This window comes from Mesoplodon densirostris, chromosome 2 (genome assembly GCF_025265405.1).
Source record: "Mesoplodon densirostris isolate mMesDen1 chromosome 2, mMesDen1 primary haplotype, whole genome shotgun sequence".
Taxonomy (NCBI): Eukaryota; Metazoa; Chordata; class Mammalia; order Artiodactyla; family Ziphiidae; genus Mesoplodon; species Mesoplodon densirostris.
The window spans coordinates 84,999,168-85,014,504 of record NC_082662.1 but is presented as its reverse complement, the minus strand read 5'-3'; the positions used below and the strand labels follow the sequence as shown (position 1 = coordinate 85,014,504).

The 15,337-nt window shown below is 43.8% G+C and overlaps 1 protein-coding gene across 1 annotated transcript in view; it reads left to right on the top strand.

The window, feature by feature from the left end:
• Positions 1-15,337, top strand: part of ABCA4 (ATP binding cassette subfamily A member 4) — a 128,569-nt gene that overhangs the window by 52,924 nt on the left and 60,308 nt on the right. Inside the window, exons 12-16 of the mRNA XM_060085375.1 lie at positions 1,951-2,156; positions 2,811-2,987; positions 5,020-5,242; positions 8,535-8,756; positions 10,620-10,824. Of these exons, the coding sequence (XP_059941358.1) occupies positions 1,951-2,156; positions 2,811-2,987; positions 5,020-5,242; positions 8,535-8,756; positions 10,620-10,824 (1,033 nt within the window). The remainder of the gene's footprint in view (positions 1-1,950; positions 2,157-2,810; positions 2,988-5,019; positions 5,243-8,534; positions 8,757-10,619; positions 10,825-15,337) is intronic.

Below are 15,337 nucleotides of genomic sequence, written 5' to 3'. Positions count from 1 at the left end.
ATAAGTAATAGCTGTGCTCTCTTACTTTGCAAGACAGTCATGAGCACATGGAGAGACTGTGGATCAGGCTTTGCCTGTGGCTCCTGGTGTGGGAAGAAGTCTGGGCCTGGAGTTGAAAAATGGGGAGAGAATGCAGGCTCTGCCACTGTCTAGCTGCGTGACCTCTGGTAGGTCTCCTCTTCAATAAAATGAGGATTCCAGGTAACTCACAGGCTCTGTGAGAGAGTTAATATGTTCCTTTAAGCCTGTGTTACATCAACAGCCTTCCAACCAGACTTCGTGCTCCCCCTTCCCACCACCAGTGATCTTTCAGAAACATGGTCTGATCTCATATGTCATGCCTCTGCTTAAAACCCTACAGTGGTTTCTTGTGGCTTTTTAGGGTTTGCCAGAAAACTCCTGATTTTAGCATGGAAAGCCCTGCATCCCTTGAAACCTCTCAGTTGGCTGTTCACCCTGCAAACCCAGCAGGGCAACTGACCTGGTCCCCACCTGCCTTCTTAGTACACATCTCTTACCTCTCATCTCTGCTCACCTACGTTCTTCTCTGTACATTGGCACAAGCTGGGGAGTGTTTGACAAAATGCTGATGCTTTGGCCCTGCCTCTTGAGAATCTGATTTCATTGTTTGGGGTGGGACTTGAGTATACTTGTCTTTTTAAAGCTCCGTGGTGGTTCTAAAGCACAGCCAAGGAAGGGAACCACTATTCTATTCTTGCAGGTCTCCAGAAACCCTGCGAGCTATTCCCTGTGCCTGAGCTGACCTTTCCCTTGCTTTCTTCCCTTGGCTAATTCCTGTTTATTCTCATCCTGCTCAGGAGTCTCTTCCTCCAGGCAGCCCTCTGGGACACCCCCCACCCCTCCACTGGGCTACTAGACTACTCTAGGCTTGCTTTCTCCAGAACCTGATCATTCTGCATTCTGATTGTTGGTTTACTCCAACCCTCTCCCTCATGAGGTCTGGAGTTTCTTTTATTTTATTTTATTTTTTTTTTGCTGTACGCGGGCCTCTCACTGCTGTGGAGTTTCTTTTAGTAAGAGATTTTATCTTTCCTCCTTGTATCCCTGGAGCCAAGCAGGCTCTGGCACATTGCAGGCTCTCAGTAAGTATTCCATGAACAGATTAATCAAGACAAGGCCAGCTGACCTCTTGTGAGTTACATTCTAATAAAGAAACATCGCACAATAACCCCAGTGTATTATAGAAACAGGAGGTTAAGGATAAAACACATCCAAGTACACTACAATGCTTTAACAAATCTGTAAAAGTGGACAACTCCCAATATTCAAATTAAAAGAAATTCTTAGTTTTGCTCTTTTCTGGGTAATGATTTTTTTCTCTTCCGGGGGAGGAAAAAAAAAAAAAAGACGTGTTAGGAAATTCCTCCTCCATCCTCATTACCTGTCATAAAATTGTAACTGGAAATGATTTCCCTGATGAAATCACTTCGGCTTTCTGTTATTTTCTTTCTTCCTCCTTGTTCTTGCCTCAGCTGGCCATCCTTGTGTGTTTGCAGAGAGGCAGGAAGGTTTACCGCTGGGACTGTTTCTCTCTTTAAAACTCTTTTATTAGCAGGCTTTCTGATCTTCAAAGCAGCTTGTATCTGATGTGACCCTACTCCCTCGACTCCCCATGCTGGGGAGTGAGAGCTGGGAGTATTTTTGTCATTTTGACGACTTGCATACTTGGACAGCCCGATAGTGCGGTCCTCACTAAATCTGCAGGGATGAGAGCAAGTCAGCGTTCCTAAGCCCCCTTTCACCCCCAAATCTAGACACATTGAAAACTTGACACCAGACCCCGGAGTTAAGCAAACAGTAAGTTTATAGGTCTCCTTGCTTTTGACCCATCCCCTGGGGCGGCAGCCCTGATCCTCTGCCATTTTTTTGCCCTTGAGTCTTTGCAGGTGGTGCTCCTCAAACTCTCTCAACCTTTGTGATTATCCGCAGTGCTTGATCCTGGATAAGTTTGAAAGCTATGATGATGAATTTCAACTCACCCAACGAGCCCTGTCTCTGCTGGAGGAAAACAGGTTCTGGGCTGGTGTGGTATTTCCTGACATGTATCCCTGGACCAGCTCCCTACCACCCCATGTGAAGTACAAGATCCGAATGGACATAGATGTGGTGGAGAAAACCAATAAGATCAAAGACAGGTGATGTTTCAGGAGATCTCAGAAGGACCTGGGCACCCCCAGTGATGTATGAGGCAAGGAAAGGGGGCTCCTATGGGCTCAGGCCACCCATCTCCTTCAGGGGCAGAAAGGTTACTCAGAAAGGCACAGAAGCACTTTGGTATCAAAGAACTAAGCTAGACAGTACATCCTGCTAGTTGGTGGGACCAGGAGAGTTCAGCTACCCTGTCTTTACCCCCTCAACTCAGAACTTGTCCCTGGCTGGCCTTTGTGCAATTTGGAGGTGAAAACCTCTAGGTACTGAGTTATCTTCACATAGAGATTCTGCAAATGAGGTTTCACCAAAGTCACTGGGAAATTAGGTTTGGTACAGAGTAGGGGATTGAGACTGGACTCAGCCTGTAAATCAATTAAATTAAGTTAAATCAGAGGAAGTAAGATATTTTGTAAAGCTCAAATTAGAGTACTTGAATGAAAGCAATTACAAATTGTGCTGTGGCTAATGTTCATAATTGGGATTTAACCTGTGAACTGGAAAATAGAATCAGATAGTGTGGAAAAGTTCAGGGGAAAGTTTCGGGAGAGTGAATACGGAGTCCCCTCGTGCTTATGACCAGTGAGTGAGCTGTCCATTCCCATTCCCATCCTTTGTCCCTCTCTCCGGTTTCTTCTTAGGTACTGGGATTCTGGCCCCAGAGCTGATCCTGTGGAAGACTTCCGATACATCTGGGGCGGGTTTGCCTATCTGCAGGACATGGTTGAACAGGGGATCACAAGGAGTCAGGCCCAGGCTGAGGTTCCAGTTGGAATCTACCTCCAGCAGATGCCTTACCCCTGCTTTGTGGATGACTCGTGAGTCTGAGGTCCCAGTCCCCCTCCAGGACAAGCTGATCAGGTTGCTGGGGTGAGATGAGGTGGAGGTGCTCCCCAGGCTTCAGTCACTTTGGAGGAAAAAAACCTGGGGCGTGGGGCTGGCTCGGGGAGAATGGAGCTCTGATTAAGAAGCCTGCTTCTCCTCGGCTCCAGGCAGGGTCACATGGACAAGTGGGAGAAAGGAGCTGGTGTTGTGGGAGGAAAAGGGAAGGTGAAAATTAAAGCAGGGGAAGTGAGGTTGGGGGAGGGGACAAAGGCTTTTAAAATTTCCACTACGTAGTATGTTTGGTATGTGGAAGGGTTCAGGTCAGAGTGTTTGCCCTGTGACTGCCAAAAGAGCAAATTAGGACTCTGCATCACAAGTAGGTCCGGTTCCTAGGAGCCTTGGAATAATGCAGCTCCTTCCCTAATTAACATTCTCATGATGTATGCTTAATGAAAAGGTAGAGAGATGTGTTGGATGAGCTTGGGCCCTCCCTGCCTGCCCACCCCCATCCCCAGGCCTGTACATTTGCTGGCCAGTAGCAAACTAAGCAAGTAGCCCACTGTTTTCTGAACATGCATTTGGGGGGTGGTTGAGGGAGGGACAAAGAGGGAGAAGGGGCTGGGGGACGCTCATTTACTATGGTGGATGGGGCAGAAATGCTCCCAAGGACAGCAGCAGAGATCTGCAGTTGGCTTAGGGATTCAACTCCTAGAAGAAAACTGGGAAGTTCACCATAGTGTACGTGTGGGTTTGCGGGGATCAGGGAGGAGATAAATGTGCACAGCCTATAAAAGGAAGAGTCAAATTGCCAGCTGAAGGTAGTAAAATAAAGCCCAGTATGGGTGTAACACCTCAGTCCAATCAGTTCTCCTTCAGCTCTACAGAAGACTAAAAGAGATAACAGGGGCTGTTCTGCAGTCATTTTAAGTTTGGACAATAGGCAGAGATGGGAAATGGAGCCGGGGCAAAAGCCCAGCTCTACTTCTAAGATCAGAATAGGAGTAACCGGCAAGGAAGTGGGGTAAACAGTGAGGAGGCGGTAGGGATTCTGGCCATTCAATGTGGGAGAGCCCTCTGGTGGCAGGTCCCAGAAGGGCAGGCGTTATGAATTTATGGTTCTCTCCCTAGGGCCATCTTGAGTGAAACCCTCCCACGCTGGAATTGGGCCCTTCCTGTGACACGCAACAGTTTTCAAGAAATAATAATCTCAAGGGCTTTTACTAGCACATCAAGCACAGGGAAAACATATGTAAAGTTCACAGTAGAGTAATTCCAGAATATCAACTCTGCCTTGCTTGCTGGAATGAATATCCATAGATGTACTCCACCAGTAGGCTGGTGGAGTCAATGACTATTGAATCACTGATTGATTTGTTGCTGGGTCAGTTGCCTTCTGAAAGTGCCATACTGATTAGTTATTTTGTGCCTCTTCCTGTATAACTGGGGTTTGATCCTCATGGGTAGACAGTGCTTGACTAGCTGACCCCTTGGGGAGCCCAGTTATTGATCTCACCACCACCAGTTCCTTTTGTCCACCTTCTTGGACTTCAGTGTCAGTTAGCATGTATCTACCTATTCCAGTCACATCCCACATCATCAAGTCTGCAATCCTTTCCTGGGAGATCTTACAAGAAGCTCTATACTATGTAACATACATAGTATGATTTTATTTACACATTTCACTTACAGAGCCCTCATCTGGACTAACCAAAAAGCTGCCTGAGATCTTATAAAGAACATCTATACTGTGTAACATACATAGTACAACTTTATTTACACATTTTACTCACAGAGTTTTCATCTGGACTAACCAAAAGGCTACAGTCTTGCTCTAAAGAAAAAGTAATCCTTGGGGGCAAAGTGCAATATATTAAAAGAGTCAAGTCCATTGAGTGCCCGGTGGAGATTTTTCTGCCTTTCCCTCCACCTGGGCTTTGTTCTCAACATATTCATTCAACTAACATTTACTCCACCTCCACCAGGTACAAGGCAATCTACTATTCTGCTTCTCTCCTCTTGCTTTAGTTTTATGATCATCCTGAACCGCTGTTTCCCTATCTTCATGGTGCTGGCCTGGATCTACTCTGTCTCCATGACTGTAAAGAGCATCGTCTTGGAGAAGGAGTTGAGACTGAAGGAGACCTTGAAAAATCAGGGTGTCTCCAACACAGTGATTTGGTGTACCTGGTTCCTGGACAGCTTCTCTATCATGTCGATGAGCATCTGTCTCCTGACGATATTCATCACGGTAAGCCAGATGGAGAAGGTTCAGAAAACCTTGAATAATTTTATTCCTCCCACTTTTCTTCCTGTTAATGAACTTGTGCCCAGATCAGTCATCTGGCCACCAAAGATAGCATGACATGTAGCTTCTGGCCATTTCAGCCAAGGTGGAAGACACTCAGAGAGACAGAGTCTTCCCCAAAGAGCCACTGCATCACAGCATCTTCCCTGCTCCCACTTCCTGCTTGGGGAACCACAATCTACATAGATTATCCAACCCCATTACGTGGACTATCTGGAAAAGCTGCTGTTAGCAGAGCCCAGCACAGGGAGATTGTATGTGCAAAGCTTCTCTCTTTTCAAATACAGAAGAAATGAATCCGAGGAATGTTTTCTTGGGATTACTGTCCCAACCACCAGCTGGGGTGGGAATGTGGAGAGCCTTTTCAGTGTATTAGGAGAGGAGATCTGGAATGTTTATTAATTACCATCATGGTCACACCATTCATGGCTTGACCAAAGAACATTCTGCTGCCTACAAAATCTCTAAGACCTCTCTGTTTTAAAGGGTGGAATTTGGAGTCCATCCTTTCTCAGTGACAGGAATTTTATAGGCGCAGATAGCATGCATAGGTCCATCCTCTGCAAACTTGCAGCTCCCTTGCAAGTTAGACTTGTAAATAAAACATTATTTCATAACACACTGCTGTGCTTCATGTTTAACTCCTCCACGGTAGATGATCTTTTGTACTTGTTGAATGATGGAACATAAATTTAGGTAACTTTTTATATTTATTTGATGGGATTTAGTATAAGCCTTGGACTTCAAGCTTTGCAATCTTCTGATATAGTGTCATCAAGCTTGTTCTGCCTCTTTACCATGATGACATTAACAGTTCCTTGCACTAAGCAATATATGTGCTGATGCACAGATTCTGGCTGTGTCCTTTGTTATGCTGGATGATACCTGGTGCCTACCTGATCCAAGAATGTTCCATCACACATCCTGTCCAACCAACACATATCCAGTTAAACCAAATCCTGCCCCTTCTCTTTGCAGTAAAATGTACTAAGTCTGAATGGTTTTAGTTTAAGTGTTGCACTGAGATTCAGTGAGCTGTGGCCTTAGCCAAACCCTGTGCTAGAGCCTTATCAAAACCAATGCTGATGTAGAGGTCAGTCTGCTCAATCTGACCAGACCCAAATGTAGCTTTAAATACACAAAGGGTCCTAGAGTTCCAGAGATGAGGGGAGAAGCTGAGAAACTTGTCTTCCTCTAGGGGTCCCTTGTTCCTTCCCATCCTTCAGTCTACTCCTTTCCCCACTACTAAGACATTTTGTGTCCTCAGAATTAAAGGAGTCAAAATGCATGAACAACTGACTTATGCAAAACTCATAAACATGCACGACATCTTGCAGTGGCCCTGAGACTTGTTGCTAATAAGTGGCATTGAGATTTGCCTTCCTAAGAATGGACATTAGGACTTCAAAGCTTTTAGGACGTGAGGTAAAGAATGTTTACTAAGAGTTTCTTGCACAAAGGGGTTTCTCCTTGTGGGAACCAGGACATTGTTCCAGTTTCCAGTGATGGCGGAAACAGAGCTTTCCACAACAAAATAGGATTTTCCTTTGAATGACGCTCTCATCTTTCCCCTGTCGTTCCTTCCCACCTCAACTATGCAGGAAAGAAGCTGGAAGCTGGGACAATGGAAAGGTTCCATTGTTATTCAAGCTGTTAAGAACAAAAAAGAAAAGTGGTCATTAGAAGAAGACAAGGCCAGTGAAATTGTTGGGTCAGCCAAATGACTTTCATATCTGCCTGAAGTCAATGAGAAATTATATAGCTTAGAAGGTTGTAGGACTTTGCTTTGAGCTGAGATAAGAAATTAATTTCATTCTTCTGAGAGTAACAATAACCTTAAAGTTCTTCCAGCCAAAAGCCACATGTTCAGTCAAGGTCTTGCTTTTATTGAGTTGCATGTGATTAAGGATGAGGAGTGAGCTTCCCAGGGTAATGTGGAGAGCACTTTCACACAAAATCAGGAACCCTGAGTCTTAACCTTGACTTTTATTTAGATTTCCTCAAAGTTTGCTTCTAGTTAAGCATGGCTCTCTTCCACTTCCTTTGCCATTTGTTTTATTCCATTTTTTAATCTGTTCTGTCAGTACCTGGCAGGCATGACAGCATGAATGAAGAAGAAGCGGTAGCAGCAGGAGATAAGTGGCACATTTTTTCTACTCAAATCTTACATGCCCATTATATATATTGCTACTTGGTCTCTCTTTTCTACTGAGAGAAGCCCAGTGCTTCAGGTCACCACTACCAATTAATCAGAACCAATTCAAGAGGTGAACCAGTTTGTACCTTTATGTTCCCAAGAAAAGAACAGGATGATCTATATGAATTTGGAGTTATGTGCAAAGGGTAAAAATCCTCATAGGAGGATACCTCATAGGTAAAAATCCTATAGGAGGCCTATAGCAAAAGGGAACCAAGAAGGCCTAATAAATTTGAACATCTCAATTTATCCTCTAATGTAACTGGACAGCAGCTCACTTATTAAAAATACCTAGTTTGGTCCTATTTTCTACATAGCCAAAGTGATTGACCCACTAGTTAACATGAAAGATATTGAATATTGCCCACAGGTTCTATGAAATGTATTTGTATGATATTATGGGTCTGGAGGATTAATCCACTTCCAAGTGATGTGGATTAACTACTGATATTTTTACCTATATGAGAGGCAAATCTCAGAATATAAGTATTGGGTTGGCCAAAAATTTCGTTTGGGTTTTTCCGTAAGATGTTTCGGAAAAACCCAAACGAAATTTTTGGCTAACCCAATATAAATGATTTAAGTTAGCAGGCCAGGCCCCAGGCAAAATGTTAAAGCTTGTTGGATGGTCTCCCACCTCCCTCTTTTGTTCCTCATCTACTCAGTATATCCCAGGAGCTACTGATGCTCCAAGACCCCCTCTGCATATCTTCCTCCCCTGCTCTAGGCTTATTTCTCCACATTATCCCCTTCCCAAGGATTTCCTTAGTGAACACATAATAATTACTCAGTACTGATAGGTAGCTTAATATGTTACCCTCCTGGGGAAAAATGACATAATTAGAATTAAAGGAACTCAACACATTGAGTCTTAAATGTGGAAATTTGGATACCAACAACAGGCTGATGGGAGAGATCCCTTTGGGGCAGAGGGCTTCTGAAGGCCCCAGAATCACAGCACAGAGGTCACTCCTGAGAGGGGTGGTGCCCCTGGATGTGGGTGGAAATTACTGACTCAAGTGGTCTCTTTCGTTTCAGCATGGAAGGATCCTGCATTATAGCAATCCATTCATCCTCTTCCTGTTCCTGTTGGCTTTCTCCACTGCTACAATCATGCAGTGCTTCCTGCTCAGCACCTTCTTCTCCAGGGCCAGCCTGGCAGCAGCCTGTAGTGGTATCATCTACTTCACCCTCTACCTGCCACACATTCTCTGCTTTGCTTGGCAGGACCGAATGACGGCCGACCTGAAGCTGGCTGTGGTAAGGGACCCTGGGCTTACACCTAGAATATGATGCATTCCATCTGAGGGGTATGTAGCAGTCTGAGAGGACTGGCTCACCCTTTGAGGGGATCCACTTTGCCTTTTGGCACAAAGGAACACAAGGTTTGAAGGCACAGGTACAAAAGTGGGAGCATTCTTCACCCTGAGCAACCTAAGAGTTCCTCCTCACCAAATCTGCTTGATTAGTCTGCCCTGGGAAGTAATTGAAAACCAGTTCAACTCATGGGTCCCTTTGTGTATCCATAAGAGGAGAACAACTGGGCCCATTTCACTCAGGTTTTTTTTTCCTAACATTTGAGAAGATTCATAAGGGAGGGAGCTTGCCCTCTAACTATTCTGTCCAGAAAAATGTTTCCATAAATTAAAAGTTTTTGTTTCTCTCCAAAAGAATTTGAATCAGAGCAGCTCTACAGTGTCTTTGTCATGTTCTACCAGTGCACTCAGAGAGGGGTGCCAAAATGAGCCAGTCAGGCCCTCTTGCCAAGAGAGGTCTCTGGAAATTGACGCTGGATTGCCTGAGAGACCTCTTCACAATGCCCAAACAACACTATCTTTTTCTCTAATTGTTTTCAAATGATCTATTTACACCCTCTCATTAACCAGGCTAAATAGCTTCTAAGCCCTGTAGGGTGAAAATTTCCTTGTCCTCCAGAATCTCCCTATCTGTACTTCTTTGTACAATGCAGTTGAGAAAGGACTACCACCGGCTTCTCATTGGGGAAAATCTAAGTCAAACTTGTTCTCACGACTCAAGCTTATTTGGCTCTAGTGTTGCCAGGGCATCTGCCTTTTATTTCTCATGTTAAATAAGAATTAATTGCTGTCATTTATGGCACCCAATTTTCCAGCATGATCACAAAGGGAAAGAAATCCTTATGACTCAGCCTGTAGGCAGAGCTGGGCTATCTTGGTATACTGCATAGGCAGTTGGTACTTTGAAGCCACAACTAGTTTCTTGTGTGTGGGTCTACCAGGAAGCTATAGTTCTGGAAGCTCTGTGGACCAGGGCTGGGCTGAGATTTTTTTTAATGGTTTTTGTGAACATATAGCTGGAGAATCCCTTCCTTCTGCAGAGAGACACTCTGAACACCACCGTGGGTCCTTCAAACTAGAGCTAGGTCACCCAGCAGAGCAAGTGGGAATAACTCATCCCTCTACACGTGCTTATGTGCTTTCTGCCATGCAATGGACCACCTGTGGGGATGTGGCTGGGGAACTTCCTCTTCAGACTTCCTTCTGTATGCCACCTATTCAGTTACTTGGGCTCTCCAAGGAGAACCTAAGAAAATGATTGTCCCCAGTCTGGAGATGGGAAAAGGTGATAGTCACTGTAACCTGAGGGCTTTTTGGCTGACAGTTCAGGAGGTCATGAGACCATCCCCTGCCTAGCCCTCAAGCTTGCCCTAGAACACTGATGACTTTATGGACACTTCTAATGGGATTCTCACAAAGCAGTTCAAGTAAGCTTCTTTGTTCTACCAAAAACTGTAAGATCTTAAGAAAGAGGTAGGAAGAAGGGGGGAAAGTTAGGAAGATAAACATGAAGACCTTTGGTCCTTCGCTGTGTTATGCTATGTGGTTTTGTCTTCTGTACACTACTGTGTTCCATTGGACAGGTGAGAGGTGGCCCAGTGAGTATTGGGTGGGGGTCCCTGAGGACTGAAAGGTATTCCCAGAGTTATATTCCTGTGGGAAGACTGCCTTACCCACTCCCTGGGGTGGTCTTACACCTGGGTACAACATGGATCCTCTTTTCGCCCTCCTTCCTACCTTGTAGATTATTTTGGGTTGGGTAAAAGACCCTCTGCTCATCTTTCATGCCCTTTTTGCCCCACTGCAGAGCCTGCTGTCTCCTGTGGCATTTGGGTTTGGTACTGAGTACCTGGCTCGCTTTGAAGAGCAAGGCCTGGGGCTACAGTGGAACAATATTGGGAATAGCCCCATGGAAGGGGATGAATTCAGTTTTCTGATGTCCATGAAGATGATGCTTATTGATGCTGCTCTGTATGGCTTGCTTGCCTGGTATCTTGACCAGGTGTTTCCAGGTAAGTGTCCCCCTCCACAGGGTAAAGGTAATTAGGTTCTTCAGATCCCCAGCCTCCCCTTTTCATTTAGTCTAAATCTTATTCCAGTATCCCATGCTTTTGAATTGGAAGAATTACTATTGCTAAAATGGCCATACTTCCCAAAGCAATACACAGATTTAATGTGATCCCTATCAAATTACCCATGATATTTTTCACAGAACTAGAACAAATAATCCTAAAATTTATATGGAACCATAAAAGACTCAGAATTGCCAAAGCAATCCTGAGGAAAAAGAATAAAGCTGGAAGCATAACACTCCCAGACTTCAGACAATACCACAAAGCTACAGTAATCAAAACAGCACAGTACTGGTGCAAAAACAGACATATGGATCAATGGAACAGAATAGAGAGCCCAGAAATAAAACCACATACTTAACAGTCAATTAATCTTTGACAAAGGAGGCAAGAATATACAATGGAGAAAAGACAGTCTCTTCAGCAAGTAGTTTTGGGAAAGCTGGAGAGCCACATGTAAATCAGTGTAGTTAGAACGCACTCTCACACTATACACAAAAATAAACTCAAGATGGCTTAAAGACTTAAATATAAGACATGATACCATAAAACTCCTAGAAAAGAGTATAGGCAAGACATTCTCTGACATAAACCATAGCAATGTTTTCTTAGGTTAGTCTCCCAAGGCAAAAGAAATAAAGGCAAAAACAAACAAATGGGACCTAATCAAACTTATTAGCTTTTGCACAGCAAAGGAAACCATAAACAAAACAAAAAGACAACCTACAGAGAGAAGATGCTTACAAACAATGCAACTGGCAAGGGATTAATTTCCAAATCATACAAACAGGTCGTACAACTCAATAACAAGAAACAAACAACCCAATCAAAAAATGGGCAGAAGACCTAAATAGACATTTATCCAAAGAAGACATACAGATGGCTAATAGGCACGTGAAAATATGCTCAACGTTGCTAATTATTAGAGAAATGAAAATCAAAACTGCAGTGAGGTACCAGTGAGAATGGCCATCATTAAAAAGTCTATAAATAAAAATGCTGGAGAGGGTGTGGAGAAAAGGGAACCCTCCTACACTGTTGGTAGGAATGTAAATTTATATAGCCACTATGGAAAACAGTATGGAGGTTCCTTAAAAAACTAAAAATATAGTTGCCATATAATCCAGCAATCCCATTCCTGGGCATATATCTGGAGAAAACTATACTTTGAAAAGATACATGCACCCCAATATTCAAAGCAGCACTATTTACAGTAGCCAAGGCATGGAAGCAACCTACATGTCCATCAACAAATGAATGGATAAAGAAGATGTGGTACATATATACAGTGGAATAATACTCAGCCATAAAAAAGAAGAAAATAATGCCATTTGCAGTGACATGGATGGACCTAGAGATTGTCATACTGAGTGAAATAAGTCAGACAAAGACAAATATCATATGATATTGCTTATATGTGGAATCTAAAAAAAATGGTACAAATGAACTTATTTATAAAACAAAAATAGACTTACAGACATAGAAAACAAACTTATGATACCAGAGGTGATAACAGGGTGGGGTGGGGAGAGATAAATTAGGAGTTTGGGGTTAACATATACACAATACTATGTGTAAAATAGATAAACAACAAAGACTTACTGTATAGCACAGGGAAGTACATTCAGTATCTTATAATAACCTATAATGGAAAAGAATCTTAAAAAGTATATATATATATATGTGTGTGTGTGTGTGTGTGTGTGTGTGTATGTATGTACACACACACATATATAGCTGAATCAGTTTGCTGTTCACCAGAAACTAACACAACGTTCTACTTCAATTTTCAAAAAAATCTTATTCTTTCTAAGGTCTTTCAACTTGGACTCTCAGAACCCGCATTTGAAACTTAAGTCCAAGAACCAAAAATCCATCAGCGAATGCTGTTGGCTTGACTTTAGAAACAGATTCAGAATCTGATCCCTTGTCACCAACTCTACACAACCTTCCCAGTCCAAGCCTCCTTCTTCTGTCATCATCTCCTACCAGTCTGTTTTCCACACCATGTTCAGAGAGATCCTTTCAGAATCTAGGTCAGATGGTGTCAACCCTCTGTTCAAATTCTTCAGAAGATGGCAGTGTAGGGAGATCCTGGACTCACCTCCCCTCATAGACAAGTGAGTCTGCAGCTACATGTGGAACAATTTCCTCTTTAAAAAAAAAACTAAATTCTAGCTGAGTGATGGCTACACATCAGGCAAAGGAGAAGAAAAACACATCAAAGTGGGTAGGAGAGCCTAGGTCACAATTTCACCATAAGCCCCACTCTTGGCACAGTGACCCACAACCAGGAGGGATCTCAGAACCCAAAGCTTCTCCATGAGGAACAAAGTGTTCAAACCCCACATCAGTCATCCCAACTTTTAAGACATGCACTTGAGATATGAGCCCCCAAAACATCTAATTTTGAAAACCAACAGGGCTCACATCCTGAGACCCACAAGATGGTAGCAATCTAAGAAATGCCACTTAAAGGGCATATGTGCTCATACTCACCTGTCCAGGGCCCAGCTTAGAGGCAGCTGATTGAGTCCAGACTTAAAGTGAAGGAGACTCACCTACTTATACTAAAGTGTTAGCCTGAGGGGCAGGTATCTAATTTAACACACACATCTGGTAGCCTGCTGGAATACTCTCTGTGGACAGAGACTGGAGGGTGCCATCTCTGTGCTCTCCCTTTGCTTGCTCCAGAGCACCAGTGTCTCCTGGACAGAAGCCTTTACACATATCTCATGCCCTGATTTTTGTGACTGCCTCTAAGGAGATACCTCTTCATCTCCTGGCTCTGAAGGCTAGGGGAGCTTGTGTTCCTGGTCACTTGGGACTGTAATAATTGGTGTCACCCAGAAAGGAGCTCATACCCCTATCTGGTGACCTGGTTTTTGTGACTGCTGCCAGGGGACACCTTTATATCTCCTGACTCTGGTGGCCAGTGGGGCTTATGCTAGTGGATCCCACAGGACTGTAATCAATGAAGAAAGAGTTCTTAAACAGCTGTCACCACCAGGGCACAGTAAGAGGCAACAGACTCAGGAGCTAAGTCTTTCTGTGAAGAAGGCCTATTAGCTAATCCTCATGATTGTGGCCTAAGGGATAGGTTTCTAATTAAACATGCGTCTCGGGGTTAACTCTAACCCTTTCCGATCCTCGGAGCATGGGCACTATCTTTGTGCTCTCCCTTTGCCATGCTCCAGAGCGTCAGTGTCTCCTGGAAGGGATCTTTACATGCATGTGGCACCTGATTTTTGCAGCTGACATCCAGAGGACATCCCTTGATTGCCTGACTCTGAGGCTGGAGTAGCTTGGGTTCTTGGGTTCCATGGACTGTGGCAATCAGAAGGATGGTTCTTGGCAAGCTACCTACCACCCACAGGGCACTGCACAGACAGTGGACTGAGGAATACACACCAATCTTTCTGTGAGGGGCTGCTTTGCTTGTCCTGGAGCTTTGGACTGAGAGGAAGGCTTCAGGTTTGGCACATATTTAGTGGCCTACAGAGCTGCTCTCAAGGAGCGCAGGCTGTGGATGCCATCTTGGCACTCTCACACTGCTGTACTCCAGCTCACTAGTATCTCCCAGAAAGGAGTTTATGCACTTGTCTGGAGCCTGGATTTTTGTGATTGCCACCCAGGGGACACCTCCAGATCATCTGGCTCTGGTGACCAGTGAGACTTATATTTGTGGCCTCTTAGGACTGTATACATTTGCATACTTATAAAAGCTGCTGCCCAAGGGTCTGGCTTCCAGTCACCTGGCATCTAGGTGCTGATATCCTCCTCTTTGAGACACTGACAGGTCTTGGTACATCCTCAACTACCAGGAGCTATTAAAAATATAATTGGTTGCTTGGACAAACACAGAGGTTTGAGGGACAACTAGAGCTTGGTAGGGCTGAACAAAAAGTTTCATCTCCTACATCAAGCCACTCCTTCAAGACTGGGAGAAGTGATTGTTTCATTTACTGTATAGAAGCCAACACAGAGAGTCAAGCAAAATTAAGAAACAGAGGGATATGTTACAAATGAAAGAACAAGATAAAACTTCAGAAAAAAAAAAACTTAATGAAATGGAGATAAATAATTTACGTGATAGAAGTTCAAAGTAATGGTCATAAAGCTGCTCACCCAAACTGGGGAGGAATAGATGGACAAGGCAAGAACTTCAACAAAGAGATGGAAAATATAAGAAGGTACCAAATAGAAGTCACAGAGCTGAAGAATGCAATAACTAACTGAAAAATACTCTAGAGGGGCTCAACAATAGACCAGATGAAGCAGAAGAAAGGATAAGTCAACTGAAAGACAAGGCAATGGAACTCACTCAATCGGAGTAGCAAAAAGAAAAAAGAATTTTAAAAATGTGAAGATAGCTTAAAGGACTTACAGGATAATATCAAATAGACTAACAGTTACATTATAGGCCTCCCAGAAGGAGAAGAGAGAAAGGGAC